General features: G+C 48.4%; 2 protein-coding genes across 4 annotated transcripts; one reads left to right on the top strand and one right to left on the bottom strand.

The window, feature by feature from the left end:
- Window positions 1-29: 29 nt before the first annotated feature.
- Window positions 30-7478, bottom strand: PMEL (premelanosome protein). The gene is made up of 11 exons (XM_006179818.3): window positions 7354-7478; window positions 5286-5396; window positions 4984-5130; window positions 4147-4281; window positions 3609-3770; window positions 2728-3369; window positions 1720-1836; window positions 1395-1479; window positions 1079-1284; window positions 889-976; window positions 30-280 (listed from the first exon to the last, which is right to left on the bottom strand). The coding sequence occupies exons 1-11, from the start codon at window positions 7427-7429 to the stop codon at window positions 139-141; spliced, it is 1911 nt and encodes a 636-aa protein (XP_006179880.1). The 5' UTR covers window positions 7430-7478; the 3' UTR covers window positions 30-138.
- Window positions 7479-8299: 821 nt separating this feature from the next.
- On the top strand, window positions 8300-13871 carry CDK2 (cyclin dependent kinase 2). 3 transcript variants are annotated; one of them, XM_032493100.1, is made up of 8 exons: window positions 8300-8565; window positions 9311-9388; window positions 9497-9617; window positions 10296-10466; window positions 10938-11039; window positions 11708-11851; window positions 12155-12358; window positions 12638-13871. In XM_032493100.1, exons 1-8 carry the CDS (start codon window positions 8450-8452, stop codon window positions 12740-12742), a joined length of 1041 nt encoding a protein of 346 aa, XP_032348991.1. In that variant the 5' UTR covers window positions 8300-8449; the 3' UTR covers window positions 12743-13871. The 3 variants fall into 3 exon arrangements, with proteins under 3 accessions (XP_032348991.1, XP_032348992.1, XP_032348993.1); XM_032493101.1 differs by lacking the exon at window positions 11708-11851; XM_032493102.1 differs by lacking the exon at window positions 12638-13871 and having other exon boundaries at window positions 11799-11851; window positions 12155-12291.
- Window positions 13872-14862: the final 991 nt, after the last annotated feature.

Genomic DNA, 14862 nt, shown 5'->3' with positions numbered 1-14862 from the left:
TTCTCCCAGAAGCAAGGAAAAAGCAGCACCAGGTTCTGAGTGTTTATTTCAGGCAATGGTAGTCTCCAAGGGAAGACTGAGGAAAAGACAGACATTGCTGTCCCCCCCTGGGTAAATCATGACATCACATGAGGGTACTCAGACCTGCTGCCCACTGAGGAGGGGCCTGCTCTCCCCAATGGGGCAAGAGCGGAAGAGCCAGGGCAGACGCAGCCAGTGGGTTCTACATTGTGGCAGCTGGGGAACGGGGAGATCCGAGCCCCGCTTCACAAGTCTGCGCCTGATATTGGGAGAAAAGGGGGGATACTGGTTAGCAATGGTCCAGGGCAGCCCGTTTGTGCTTCTCCAAAGAAGAGGATAAACGCTATCCCAGGTTTACTTGGTCCTGGATCCGAGCTCCCTCCCCTTCTTACTAACAGGGTTCATCCTCTCCTGTTTTTGTGGTAGCCTCTGTCCATGCCCCTCCCTCCCTACAAGCTTCCTTGCCTTGAGGACCTGGCACTCTAGGCCTGGGGAGTTGCCTTGTTATGGGTGGAAAACTCAGTTCACCCAAACTCCTCCACTCTTCATGTTATTATTAACAGTCATCAACATCATCATTTATTGTACTCTTGCTTCAGAACCAGATGCTTCATAACCCCATGGTCTGGAATCCTGACAATAGCCCCACAGGGCAGGTATTAGTTTTCCTATTTTTCAGAGGCTCAGAAAGGTTAAGCTACTTCCCCTGAAGTGCCACCAGGAAGACTGCAATCCAGGCCTGTTTAACTTCCAAGTCTGGGCTCCTTCCTGGACACTGTGCTCCCTCCCTGTGCTTCTTCCCTTGAAGAAAAGTGAGTGGTGGAAATGAGGGATAAGGGGGTGTGAGCTGGATGGTGGGGCTCTCACCTATATATCAGAGATGCAAGCAGCAAAGCCATCAGCCCCAGCACGATGCCCACGAACAGGGGAGCCTGCCCGAGGCCTGCTTCTTGACCTACGAGCAGAATCCCAGACAGAGCTACAGTCAGTGTCTGCTTCCTGTCAGGTAGCTTCTGCCACTCCCCTGCTTCATCCTACCTCTTGTCCAAGTACCTACCAGGCATGACAAGCTGGGTGCTGACCATTGCCAGGCTGTTGGTATCAGTCAAAGACACATTGAGGCAGTAGGTCCCCGAGCCACCAGTCAGTACCTGGTGCAGAACCAGCTGGCAGGTTGGGCTGGGTGGCACAGGCTGACGCAGCCGCTGGGCAGGGGGCTGGCACCCTGGCGATGAGATGTCCATACAGGCTTCCTTGGGTAGTCTGGGAGAGATGTCACCTTATGTCAGGGGGTCTGGGAAGGAACACTAGACACCAGAGTGTGGGGCAACAGTCAACCCAAGAGTTCTCAAGGCAACCAGTGGGCTACTCACCTGCCTTGGCAAGACACAGTCAGCTCAAATGCATCCCCTTCGCTGGATGGCACAGCCTGCAGTATCTCAGCACTCTCAATGCCCTCTGCAAAGTTGCAGGATTTTAAGTCTGGAGTTCCTCTCCCAGTCCTCCCCAAAGGCCCACGGACAGGAACAGCCTAGGGCTGTTTCTCCAACCCCATCCTCCTGCCTTCAAATGAAAACGCTGGGATATGGGTATTATTCTTGTCCAGGTGAGCTTCCTCCTTTCAAGCTGTGCTTCCACTCGGCAGCCCTAGGCAGCACACGCCTCCCTCTAGCAACCCCCAAAATACACAAGACTCACGGACAATGTCCAGGGTGAGGGAAAAAGAGCCATATCGATACAGAACACAATCCAGGGGAACTTGTCGCTTCACCAGGATTAAGGCAGCTGTGCCATCCAGCAGAGGGCTCTGGGAGCCTGGCAGGAGAGGATCAAAGAGGAAAAGTCAGGAGACAAATGACTCACCTGGAAACAGAGGCCAAGCAGGCATTTTTTCCAGGTAGGGCCAGAGCTACTGGATCCAGGCTTGGAATCAGACAAGACCTGGGAAGTCTCATTTTATAGATAAGGAAACTGAGGCCCAGGAGGAAAAATGACTGCTCCTGGGTCACACGGGTAGAGTTGGCATTTTTAAAAATCTCAAATATCACACCCCACACTGTGCCAGGTCATGGCCTAGACACTCAACACACGTTAACTCATCTAAGCATCTACTATCTCAGTCCTCCCTTTTCAGTGTTCCTACCACAGTCCCAGGTAGGCCTGCTTTGGGGTGGGGATCCAGGTGGGTGGGGTGGGAATTGGTGTCAGAGTCTGGGAAAGATTTCTGTGCATTTACAGTAATCAGAAAATGAGATATAAATATTATGTAAATGGTTACAGTCTGCTCTCTGACCTTCCCTTCAGGGAACAGCTCTTTTCATGGGTAGAGAAGCAACAAGTTCTCTCCCCATGGCCTAGAGGAAGACCCTGGTTTCCTGAACTCCAGATCTATTCCATGCCATTAAAAGGAACTTGTGGGGAGTGGAGTATAGCTCAAGTGGTAAAGTGCATGCTTAGAATGCACAAGGTCCTGGGTTCAATCCCCAGTACCTCCACTGAAAAAAACAAATAAATAAACCTAATTACATCCCCTGCAAAAAAAAAAAAAAAGAGGAACTTAAGGGACTTTAAAACCAGTGAAGACTGAAGGGACTCCACTGCTAAAGCTAAGGATGGGGTAACATCCGGGTCCTGAGTAAGTCCTTCAGCTCTTTAGAGTGGTGACAAATGACCCACCTCAAACCTCATTCACACTGGCCCCCTTACCTGTAATCCTTTCTGTAGGCATGAATGGGCTGGCATCTGGACCCTCAGGCTCAGGGGTGGGTGCCTCTCCAGCAGTGCCCTCTACCAACTCTGTAGTTGTCACCTGTGCAGCTGTGGTCCCAGAGGGCTCTGCGGCTGGCACTTCAGGTGTGGTACCTATGGCCTCGGCAGTTGGCATCTCTGCAGGTGTGGTACCTATGGCTTCTGAGGTTGGTACCTGCTCAGATGTAGTGCCTGTGCCCTCTGTGGTTGGCACCTGCACAGCTGTGGTTCCAGAGGGCTCTGCAGTTGGCACCTGACCAGGAGTAGTACCTACGACTTCTGCAGTAGGCACTTGCCTGGCTGTGGTGCCTGGAACTGGGGAGGAGCCACAGGAGGTGAGGGGAATGGCAGCCTGCAGCACCACCTGGGCAGTGACTGGGCCAGGCTCTAGGTAAGTGTGAGTGACCACAAGTGCCCGAGAGATCAGGGTCCCAGTACTGTCTCCGAAGTCCCAGGTGTAGGAGAGGTCAGCCCCAGCCAAATAGCCACTAGGGTCGTGGAGCTGGAGGGCAAAGGTCAGAGGTTGCTTTCTCAGGAAGTGCTTGTTGCCTCCATCCAATGCCTGCAGCTGAGACACGCTCACGGAGAAGGGCACCTGGTCTGGGATTGGAGCCAGAAAAAGTGAGGACCAGGCCTGGGCCAGAGCTTCCCCTTTCACAGCCACACCCTCCAACCCCAAGCTGACTGGCTCTTCACTGGCTCCAAGCCCCACATTCCTCTGCCCACATCTTCCTGGCTCTGCCCCTTTAAGGTTACACACCATTACCTCTTTCCTCTTTCCTGTCCAGCCAAGCTTCCCCATCTCCTGCGAATGGCCTTGTCCCTTCCTAAATCCTTACCAGTAATGATGAAAGCTGAGCGGGAGTGAGCGAGGGGTACGTAGCTCTGGGACCCCCGGCGGTGGTAGACAGTCACTTCCATGGTGTGTGTGCCCAGCACTGCTGTGCCTGTCCCAATGCTCAGCCCGGACACTGGGCCCCCCAGAACTTGCCAGTATTGGCCTGAGGTTTTTGGAAGGAAAAGTAGGGAAGGGGTTACTAGTCAAAGGGAACTGAGGCAGGATTAGAGAAAAGACAACCAGAGAAGGAAGGTCAGGAGATGTATTGAGGATGGTAATTTCAGAGAGAAGCTTATATATGGGGGGCAGGAAAGGAGTCCTAATGAAAGGTTCTGTGGTATGGGACTGTAATTGGAGAATGGTTCCCAGAAAGAACTGTAACAGAATTGACTAGGTGCTATGGAAGAGGAAGGAGTCATGGGGGAAGTGAAGACTAGGGAAACTCACAGAGTTTAAGGGATGAGGCCAAAAGGAAGGGGATCAGGCAGGAAGAGGTGAATCCAAGTGTGGAAAACAGGCCAAAGAATGGAGTCTCTTACCCCAGGTCTTCCATACATAAACAAAGCTTCTCCTCCGAGATGAGGGGCCAGATGGGCAGGACCCCCCATCAGGGAAGACACAGGTATCATCAGGTTCCTGGGAATACACTGGCTGTCCTCCCCACACCTGACTCCCTGAAAGGAAGATACAGAGTCCCCCTCAAACTCTGGCATTCCTTACTATACACCAAAACCTTAAACATGGCTCCCAGAGACAGGCTCTAGGAATACTCCTGAGCTACAAAATATGTTCTCCTCAGTATAACCCATTTGGGGTGATGGTGGGGGAGGATGGAAACTATAATTAAAGATTCTTATGTATATACTTAGCATAGGAAAGAGATTGGAAGGCCATATGTCAGAATGTTTAGGATGATTTACTCTAGCTAGTGGGAAAGGAAAAATAACAGCTCAACTAACATTTATTGAGCCTTCACTGTAGCCTAGGGCAGGCATTTTGCTAAATTATTTATATATTATCACATTTTAATCCCTTACAACAACTTTTAAAATAGGTATCATCCCCAACCTACAGATAAGGGAGTGGAAGCACAAAACAATTAAGTGATTTGCCCAGGGTCACATACTACTAACAAGTTTAAAACCAAGTCTGTCCAACTTCTATATCAACTGGGTCTTCTGTCCCCTATTTGAGGGACTATAATCTTTTTTCTTCTTCCTTATCTGTGTTTTCTAATTTTTCTACAATGAATATGTATGACATTTATAATTTGTGGGGGAAAAGAAGTAGAAGAAGAAGGGTCATTCCTTGAGCTCACTGAGGGTACCAGGGATTCTGAGCCCTGGGAATGAGGCCTGGAGGAGAGAGGTACTCACCATTGATGATGGTGTTGTTGGTCCAAATGACCTGTCCATCTGGCAGCACCTTTTGGCTTTTAGGAAACTGAAGGGCAATAGAGAAGGAAGCATTTGCCCCAACCAGTGTAGGCCCATCATTGCTGACCTTCAGGGAGACCTGGCCACCTGAAAAGGGTAGCTGCATTAGCTGGGACTCTTTGGCTTCCCCTCCCCACTTGCCTTTTCCCTTCCTATCTTCCCAAGCTACATTCAGCCCAGTTCTTACTCCTCTCCCCACCCCATTCCTACCATGCCCTCCCCAGAAATTGCCAAGTTCCCACCTCTCCAGCAGTCAGACCCCTGGATTTCTGTCCACTCTGGATAAAGCTTCCTGTTCCATGATTTAGTTCTGAGCTGCCTTGAGACACCAAGCCAATCCCGGTCTCTGGGTCCTAAAAGGAAGGTACCATGAGGGCCCTAAGGTCATCTCTCACTCCCTTCTCAAGGGATAACAATGTCTCATGTCACCCCACTCATTCTCACATTCAAAGTATATTTTAATTTACTGAATACCCACCTCATACCAGGCACTGTGCTAGGTTCAGAGAACTTAAGAAATGAAAAAGAAATGGTCCTGAAGGGATTCAAGTTAAAGTATATGAAATAGACATATGCATAAATTATTATAAATTCCAGGCGCTGTATAATATGAGCCATAATAGACATGCACGAAGTACAACAAAATGACAAACTAAACTGACAGTTCCACTCTGGTATATTGGGAAAGATTCTATGAGAAGCTGGCCTGTGGGATAAAGCATTCCAGGCAGGAGGCCCAGCCTGAGCAGATACATGGCGGTATGCAAGCACACGCATGACAGGGGACCACTAGGCGATGTGGTGACGTACACTGTGAGAGATGAGGCCAAGAAGAGGGGCTGGGGGCTTTTCTCCTGTGGGCAAAGCTGCCTGAGAAGATTTTCTTAGTTTGTTTTATTGAGATAGAATTCACGTACCATACAATTCACCCTTCAGAAGTTTTTGAATAAGATCAGATTTGTGTTTTAGAAGGACCACTATGGCAGGCAGTGAGGAGGATGGATCAGAAAGGTAGAAGTTGGGCGTGGGGCCAAATAAAATTATTATAACTGACCAAGACAGAGGTCTGAGAAAAGGGGACAAGATGGATCTCCGTATGTCTCGCCCAGATCCAACAATTCTCAGCTTTTGCCACATTGGCTTTATCTATTCTTTATTGTTGTTGCTGTTTTGTTTTTTGACTAATATATTTAAAAGTAAATCCCAGACATCATGTTATTTTAAATCCTACAAATTCAGTATGTACCTGTAAAAAAATTTTAAAAATATTTTCTTGAATGAGCATGTCAGTTCACACCAGACAAAATTATCAAACGCAGTCCATATAAAATTTCATGAATATCTAAAAATGCCTTTTTCTGATTTTAAAAATCAGGATTCAGAAAGTAAGCATAGTATTTTAAGAGCGTCAGGTGGACACATATGAACAAAATATTTTCAAAATACATTAGGAAACACAGTAAAAGGGAAAGACTTGAAACTGCACCATAAGTGAGGGAAGTCAGATCAAGGAGAACTTCCTAGAAGTCTGTGAGATCTAGAGAAATGGTGGCACTGGGATTTGATATAGATATTTCAGCACAGCAGAAACTGTCCTCACTCCATTTGTAATGTGTGCCGGAAACCTGGTGGATTCTGCTGGGGAGGATCTGGAATCGCCCATTGAGCATCCCACCACTAGAGCAAAAGAGTCATAAGATGTCCCATTCTTTCTCCATGCCCAACCCTCCCTCCTCAGAGCAGCACGGGACATTCCAGACCCTCTCACCATCTCCACCCCCACCGCTCACTCCTGTCACGAGGCTCCAATCCCCCAGAGCCCTTTCATGTGATACTCAGCTGAGACCCCTCTGCCTGTCTCTTCCAGTAACAGAGCCAAAGCCTGGGCTGTGTTCACCCATGCCCATCCCAAAGAGGGGGTGTGGCGCCTCATTACCTTTCTATCCAATACCACATTCTCTTTCTCCTCACGTTAAATACCCTATCCCAAGTGCCTGAGACATTGTCTAAAAGTCTCCCATTCATTTCGCCCCTTTTGGAGACCTGTTCCAGCTCACTGCCCAAGGGGTTTTAGGATTAGGACCAGAAAGATTCACTATTCTCTTGCCCTTCCAAGCAGATGGGATTATTTTCAGGCTCAGTCCCAAATCTCCATGTAGGGGAGGGAGCTCAGGTGCCCAGACACTCACTAAATCAAATTGGGAGAGAAGCCAGAAGCATTGCTGCTATCTCCCATTAGGAAGCGGAAAGCCAGAGCAGGCGTGCAACCCCAAATTTACACTTGTTTGTATCCACATATCCCACACTCACCTTCTGTGGCCCCCACAGTCAGAAAAACACCCATCACAGCCACATGGAGAAGGTATTTTCTCACCACCAGATCCATCCTGTTCTTTCTTCCAGCAACCAAAGGTGCTGGAAGGTGGGACAAGCCCCTATATAAGAAAGGGGTGCTCATTTGCATAGCCCTTCCTCCTCTCCTTCTAAGGGAGGCCTGGGAGGAGCAAGAGGACCTGAGAAAGGCAGAACTGACGAGGGATCCTGTCCCTGGACATCTTGCTACTCAGTGAGTTTCTGGTTTCAGAGTCATTCTCATCTTCTCACACTCCATCCTCCTGGGAAAGAACTGACTGAAGGGCAGCTAAGTAACACAACACGTACCGGTACACACTATTCACCATGGAAGAGTAGATCAATCAGTTGTGAGTCAAATTTAGAACCTCTCAAAAAGACTTTAGAAACAGTGACCCTGCATCCAAAAACAAAGAGAGACAATTTCCGGGTAGTCTGAGAGGCGGAGGCAACGACTCCTCTGAGGCCCAGGAAATTCTTACAATGAGATTCCCAGCTTCCTGCTTTTCAGAGGAATCTCCTTGGGCCAGGTGGAATTTAATCTCAGATCAGTACACATTTTCCCGGGGGTGGTGAAAACGGCGATTTAGAGATCAGGAAATCCTTACAGACTCAGGACACAGGTAGGATTCTCGAGTCCAAATCAAATACTTGGAAACAGGTATTCGACCTCCCTACCTAGGTTGAAACTTATCTTAATATCCCTCAGAATCAAACTTGTGAGGGGCGGGGTCATTTGCGGCGCGGGGCGCACGACTGGCACCGCCCCTCTGACGTTGGCCAATAGGAGGGCCTGGGGGCGGAGCCATGGAAACGCGGGAAGGAGGGGCGGGGCCTCTGGTGGCGGTCGGGAACTGGGGGGGGGGAGGCGGCAACATTGTTTCAAGTTGGACAAATTGACAAGAGCGAGAGATACAGTGCGTTCCATCCCGACCTGGGGTCGCGGTGCTGGGCCCTGTTCCTCCTACTCGGCCCCTGAGAGCTGGGTGCCGCTTTCTGCAGGGTTCCCAGGCCCCCGCTCCAGGGCCGGGCTGACCCGACTCGCTAGCGCTTCATGGAGAACTTCCAAAAAGTGGAAAAGATCGGAGAGGGCACGTACGGAGTTGTGTACAAAGCCAAAAACAAGGTGACGGGAGAAGTGGTGGCGCTTAAAAAAATCCGCCTGGACACGTGAGTGGCCTCTGTACCCGGGACTCCTAACTCGGGAGTTCCTTGAGTGCCCCCCACCCCCACCCTAACAGTTGGGTAGCCATCCAGGGACCGGAAGGTAGCAGGGAGCGACTTCTTTGGAAGTGGAGAGGTGGGTTGAAGGACAGTAGAGGATTTCCCTGTGGAGAATATAAGGTACTGTAGAATCCATGGTAAATTTCCTCCCCAAAGTTCGGGTTATGACCCCCAAATGTACAGTCAGAAAGACTCAAGAAGAGGAGGAAGGAGGCCTCTGAGAGGGGGCCCAGGACTCCCGTGTAGTTGGGTTTTGTGGTAAGCAGTAAAGAGCACCTTTTTGAATGATAGGCCCTCCTCACTGCCCCAACCCCACCCTCATCCTTAGAATTCTCTCCCTCTTTCAAAAGAATGGCAGTTGAACCTCACTGGCCCCTCTAGAGAGGCTCGGTGCTGCTACTCCAATTTTTTTTTTTTTTTTTTTTTTTTTTTTCTGTTAACCTTCTTCACCTTCACCAGGAGGCTCTGCTAACCTACCCTTGGGAAAAGAAGAAATAATGATCTTAATGTGTCCAAAAGCCATTCCCTTTCCCTGTCCACCCATAAATTAACCCCTACAGCCCCCCTTCTTTCCCTTTCCTAGGGGATGCTGGGGTGGTGTCTCTGTAGGGGAGTGGGAAGAGTGACTGGGCTGGGGGGAAAGGAATATTTGTAACCACATTCCCATCTCTGCTTTCCCAACTTCTCCAAGTGAGACGGAGGGTGTACCCAGTACTGCCATACGAGAGATCTCTCTGCTTAAGGAGCTTAACCACCCTAATATTGTCAAGTAAGTATGTACCTGGGAGGTGCTCTGACAGTAAAGGAGGATGTGTTCTGTGTGTGTTGTCTAGGCATTTCTCTTCTTCACCTCTATTCCTGGACTCCCTTTCCCTAGGCTGCTGGATGTCATTCACACAGAAAACAAACTCTACCTGGTTTTTGAGTTTCTGCACCAGGATCTCAAGAAATTCATGGATGCCTCTGCTCTCACTGGCATTCCTCTTCCCCTTATCAAGGTAATCCTTCTTATCACCTCCTCTCCAACGTGGGCATGTCTTTTGGGGACTGAAGGCAGGCAATCCAGACTGAGTGATGATTTGTGATCTTGGCTTCCTTCCCAGTCCTCATCCCCACCCCACCCCCAATACACACATACACACACACTCTTTCGTTATTTGTATGTGGCTCTTTCACTGCTTATTATGCTTATTATGCTTATTAACCCTAGGGCTGGGCAGGAGAATCAAAGGAGTTGAAACTCTAGTGAGTCAACTTAGCTCAGGTGGAAGATGAGCTGAAACTCAGATAAATCAGACTTAAGGGCACTTGGTAGATTCCTCCAAAGAGCTTTTCCACCTGTTTGGTGCGGAAAATAGCCAGTCAGTTTCTGGGTTGTCTGTTTTGCTGGGTTCTTTACTCCTGGAGCTACTTTCAATCTGTCAACAAACATTTATTCAACACACATTTACTGAACACCTTCACTGTGCTGGACACAAGATATGGAAAAGAGATGCAAAACTGAATAAGACCTGATCTTTATCCTCACTGGACTGAGGGTCCACTGGGAGAAATTGCTTGTTAACATGTAATTATAACTTAATATAGTAAAGGCTTTAGTAGAACTTTAGAGGCACAGAGCAGTCCCTAATCTGCTCACTGTGATGGAAAAACAGTCTTTTCTCTCCCCTCTTCAGAGCTATCTGTTCCAGCTGCTCCAGGGCCTAGCTTTCTGCCATTCTCATCGCGTCCTGCACCGAGACCTCAAACCTCAAAATCTGCTTATCAACGCAGAGGGGTCCATAAAACTAGCTGACTTTGGACTAGCCAGAGCCTTTGGAGTCCCTGTTCGTACTTACACTCATGAGGTGAGTTCTCGGCATGTCTTCTCTTAACTTCCTGGGAGGTGTTAACAGGGACATTCACAAAGTTACTAAAAATATCTAGCCAGCAGTTTCTCTCTCACTAGATGGAAAGTATCTCTGACACCCCAAGAGGTCTTAGAGTATGCACAGAGTTCATAGTTTGATATCAAGCCAGGAGAGCTGGATGGCACAGCATTAAAATTATGATCACTTGCCTCAAGTTTTCCAGGAAGGTCGCAAATTGGGCTTTCAGAAAATATGGTCCTGAGAGCCAGGGGCTAGGTTAACTCTGAGCTAAGAAGTTGTATGTGGTTATTTTACTTAGGGGAAATCACAGGGGTGAGAAAGGGAAAGACGGAGGGAAAGAAGTTGCTTTTTAAGAAGCTGAGAGTTAGCAGACTAGTGTTGAGAAGCTGAGATATGGGCATCTCTATGCCCCCTACACCACCCTCCCCTTCCTGCTCTTGTCCCCAGGTGGTGACTCTGTGGTACCGAGCACCTGAAATCCTTCTGGGCTGCAAATACTACTCCACAGCAGTGGACATCTGGAGCCTGGGCTGCATCTTTGCTGAGATGGTACGGAGGCATGCCCGAGTTCCACCCAGCCCACTCCTCCCCACATTCAAGAACAACCAAACGTGTTTCTTGGCGCAGAATCATGGCCGTTCTCTTATCACAAGGTTCTTCCTCTAGAGTAGCACAGAGGGGTGGTGGGGAAAGGACTGTCAACCCTGATGCCACCCACAATGTTAGGATATCCTCAAACAGCCTTAGCACGCACTATACATGTCTCATCCCTGAATTGAGCTAAATCATTTCTACAGCTGTTTTAGCTGTAGTCTGCATATATTTGGGGAATGAGTTCCATTTAGTGTCTCCTTCTTTTGGCCTGTAGACCTTATTGTAGGGTACCAGGAATGTGATGAAACCAATTGTCTTCACCTTATCCACACCTTTTATTTAAACTGCAGACTTAGATCACGTCCCCCCTCCACCTCTGGCTTTTCAGATTGAAGGATCCCTGAGGCCCAGCCTTATAAGAGAGCTCTCATCCCCTTTAATACAACAGTGGAGTGAGCTGAGTTTTCAAATCAAATCAGCAGCATGTTTTCTGATCCCTTATCTGGGTTGTAACTGGGGGCTTGGAGACCATTAGCCTATAAATATAATGTGAATTTATCCCCAGTGCATTACCTACAATTGCCCATATTCATCTCTCAATTCATCAAAAAATATTTGTTAAGCACCTAGTGTGTACCCAGCACCATGCTAGGTGCTATGGGGAACACAGAAGAAATGGAAGACACAGTCTCTGCCCGCTGTGCTCCTATCTAGAAGTGGCTGCATCACAAGGAGGGGGGATGACCGAAGTGTCTACCCCACACCCCGTGAGTGGCTTGGGATCCCTTTGCTACACGTCAGTGGCACCCCAGACATTCACCCCCTCCCAGCCCCACCCAGCCTTGGGGATCTGCAAAGCCATGGTTGGGGGAAGGAAGGAGGGGGCAAGGAGACAGATGAAGGGACTTCATTGTCTCAGGCTCTGTGTGACTGACCCCATGAAAAGCCCTGGGGAGGGAGTCATGGGGCCCTGCTGACCTTCCACTGCCTGTGGGAACCCGCATTATTCAGTGGGCAGTTTTTACTGATGTCAATGTGGGTCTTGGCCTTTCCTGTCTCCCCATTTTCAGGTGACTCGCCGGGCCCTATTCCCCGGAGATTCTGAGATCGATCAACTCTTCCGGATCTTTCGGACTCTGGGGACCCCTGATGAGGTGGTTTGGCCAGGAGTTACTTCTATGCCTGATTATAAGCCGAGTTTCCCAAAGTGGGCCAGGCAAGATTTTAGCAAAGTTGTGCCTCCGCTGGATGAAGATGGACGGAGCTTGTTATCGGTGAGAGTGGGGGCTGGGCACCCATTTCTTCTCAGTTGCTCCCCTAGGGCAGGGTTTTTCCAAGATGAAAGAAGAATGAGGCCTTGGACTCCTGGTCTCAGCATCTCCCCAGCCCCTGCTTGCCTCTCGTCATTTGTGCACCCATTAGATATAGGGAGGAGGGAAATAGGAACTCTGCCTTGGGTGAAAGGAATTCTATTTTCCTGATTTCTCAAAACACCTGCTGCCCATTCAGTCCATTATCACATTACTGAAGTCAGCATGCGTCTCTCCCTCCAGCAAATGCTGCACTACGACCCCAACAAGCGGATTTCAGCAAAGGCAGCTCTGGCTCACCCTTTCTTCCAGGATGTGACCAAGCCAGTACCCCACCTTCGACTCTGATGTCCTTCTCCAAGCCCCTGCCTCCAGGATCACCCTCTCCTCCAGTGGGGGCCCGATCTGCCTTGGTCCTGGGATCTTAGCCCACTGATTTTGTCTGGCTGCCTTAGCACTCACCTGCCCCTCTTAGCCAGCCAACTCTGGGGAAACAGCAGGTGGAGGGGAGAAATAGGTAAAATTGAAAGGAAGCTTCAGTATTAGATGCACTTATGTCAGCCTCGACCATCCTATCCCCCTCCTCTTAGTCATTGCTTAGGAGGGCTGGTATTTAAGGAAAAAAAAAAAAAGATTGACTCTTCCTCATTCCTCCATATAGGGTTTGCCATCCCAGTCTCTGAAAGCCCGGCAATTATTATTTTCTGTGTTCGGGATGACAGAGACCCCAAGCCTCCTGCAGCCACTGTGTTTGTAAGGCCAACTGAAAGCGAAGGGGCTAAGTTGGAACTTTTGGAAACAAAGCAAAACAAAAACATAGGGAGGGTCCTGTTTTAAAGAATTAGGTTAAATAATAGGTCCAACCAGTTTATATCTTAGTTTTAGTGTTTCATCTCACCTAATAGTTTGGGAGACTCCAGATTCCCAGTCTCCACAGTCCTGGTGGGGCTGCAGTAGAAATGATTACTCCTAGTCTTCTTGCCTGTCCCTTTTATAGGCAAGGAGTGTCTGGGAGGCTCTGGGACAGGGACTGCTTCACTGAGGCCTTATGGAGACAGTGAACGATGTTTGAAATTTTCTCTTCTTTTTAAGATTCTTAATTCTTCAGGTGCTAGTTCCCATCTTCCTCTGAAGGCCACCCCATGGAGTGAAAGTGAAGGTTTAGACATCATTTTGAGAATGCTGACACTTTTAGGACTGAGTGGGGGGGTTGGGAAAAAAATTTTTTTTCTTTAAAAGAAGGATGAACAAGTATATTTATATTTCAGGTTATAATAGTTTTTTAAGTCGGAATGATTGGACTTGTTGCCATGGGCACCTTGGGATTTGTAATGCAAATGTCTTTAAAAAATCCTTTTTTCTTTTTATGATTTTGTCTCTCTTCTCCCACCTTTTGTCCTTGAATGTTCTTGCTATTAACATTATTTGTAATTTAGTTTGTAATTCATTAAAAAAAAAAGTTCCTGGTTTTATAGTTCATCTTTTTACTCTTTTACTTTTGTGTATTTACTGAAAGAATGTTGTGAGAGAGAATATGAATGTGTGCATGTAATTGATTTCAGACCCCACCCCCTCCTTTTCCTAATCTCTCTGTGCAGGGTTACCCACCTCACCCCTTTTTGACTTCTGTGATAAAATTGGGATAGTCCCGAGGGTGGGCGAAGTGGGAATTATTGCCCCCATTTTACAGCTGGGGAAACTGAAGCCTATGTATTTCCTACTTCACTTTCCCCACAAACCTGCATCTAGCCCCCGACCCCCTAACACGCACAGACCAAATACACACACATACAATGGGCCTGTTCCAGAATTTCAGTGTTAGGAAGGGCTTAGGAACAGTAATTTGGTTGAAAGTGGGCTCCATGGGAATTTGCCTTGACACTGCAATTCCCAGTAAGCTCGTCTTTTTTCCTTTTTGTTGCATATCACTAACAGCAAAGTTTTCTAAGGCTACTTTATACACATTTACATACGATTCAGAATACATCAATCGTTTCATGAAAAATCATTATAAAAGAGCTAATGCCTCCCTCAGCTACCACTTCTCAGAGTTGCCATTGTCTTAACCTCACCTAAAAGAAAAAATCTCAGGCAGGCCCGCGGGCCACCCCCAAAATTCTTGTGCTCTTGGGCCCCACCGAAAGGAGAAAGCACCGACAAGAGGAGTACTTAAATTCCCAGGCTCCGGGTCCCTAGGAGAGGTATTTCCCTTCACGCCCACGAATTTGTCATAGAGGGCGGGGCACCGGAGGCAACCCCCGCCAAATCCGGGGGGAGGGGCGAAGGTCAGTAGCGGCCTTCCTAAGGCTTTTCGACCCCGCCTTGCCTGCCATTCAAGTACCGAATTTTCTCAGTACTGGTTAAAGTTTCACATTGACCCGCCTCCGTCGCTCACCTGATTAGATGTTTATGAGTCAAAAGGCGGAGTCATGAGGGTGTCGAGAATTTATTGGTTGGTGTATACGCCT

The sequence above is a fragment of the Camelus ferus genome, chromosome 12, assembly GCF_009834535.1.
Source record: "Camelus ferus isolate YT-003-E chromosome 12, BCGSAC_Cfer_1.0, whole genome shotgun sequence".
NCBI lineage: Eukaryota > Metazoa > Chordata > Mammalia > Artiodactyla > Camelidae > Camelus > Camelus ferus.
Note: the sequence above shows the minus strand (reverse complement) of the source record. Positions and strands in the feature narration are given on the sequence as shown.

Coding starts and splice junctions, on each gene's coding strand:
- PMEL (XM_006179818.3), bottom strand. CDS start 7,429: ATGGATCTGGTGGTGAGAAAATACCTTCTCCATGTGGCTGTGATGGGT. Junction 1,837..2,727: donor GCCTACAGAAAGGATTACAG/GTAAGGGGGCCA, acceptor CTCTCCTGCCAG/GCTCCCAGAGCCCTCTGCTG. Junction 1,285..1,394: donor ACTGTGTCTTGCCAAGGCAG/GTGAGTAGCCCA, acceptor CATCTCTCCCAG/ACTACCCAAGGAAGCCTGTA.
- CDK2 (XM_032493100.1), top strand. CDS start 8,450: ATGGAGAACTTCCAAAAAGTGGAAAAGATCGGAGAGGGCACGTACGGA. Junction 8,566..9,310: donor AAAAAAATCCGCCTGGACAC/GTGAGTGGCCTC, acceptor AACTTCTCCAAG/TGAGACGGAGGGTGTACCCA. Junction 10,467..10,937: donor TTCGTACTTACACTCATGAG/GTGAGTTCTCGG, acceptor TCTTGTCCCCAG/GTGGTGACTCTGTGGTACCG.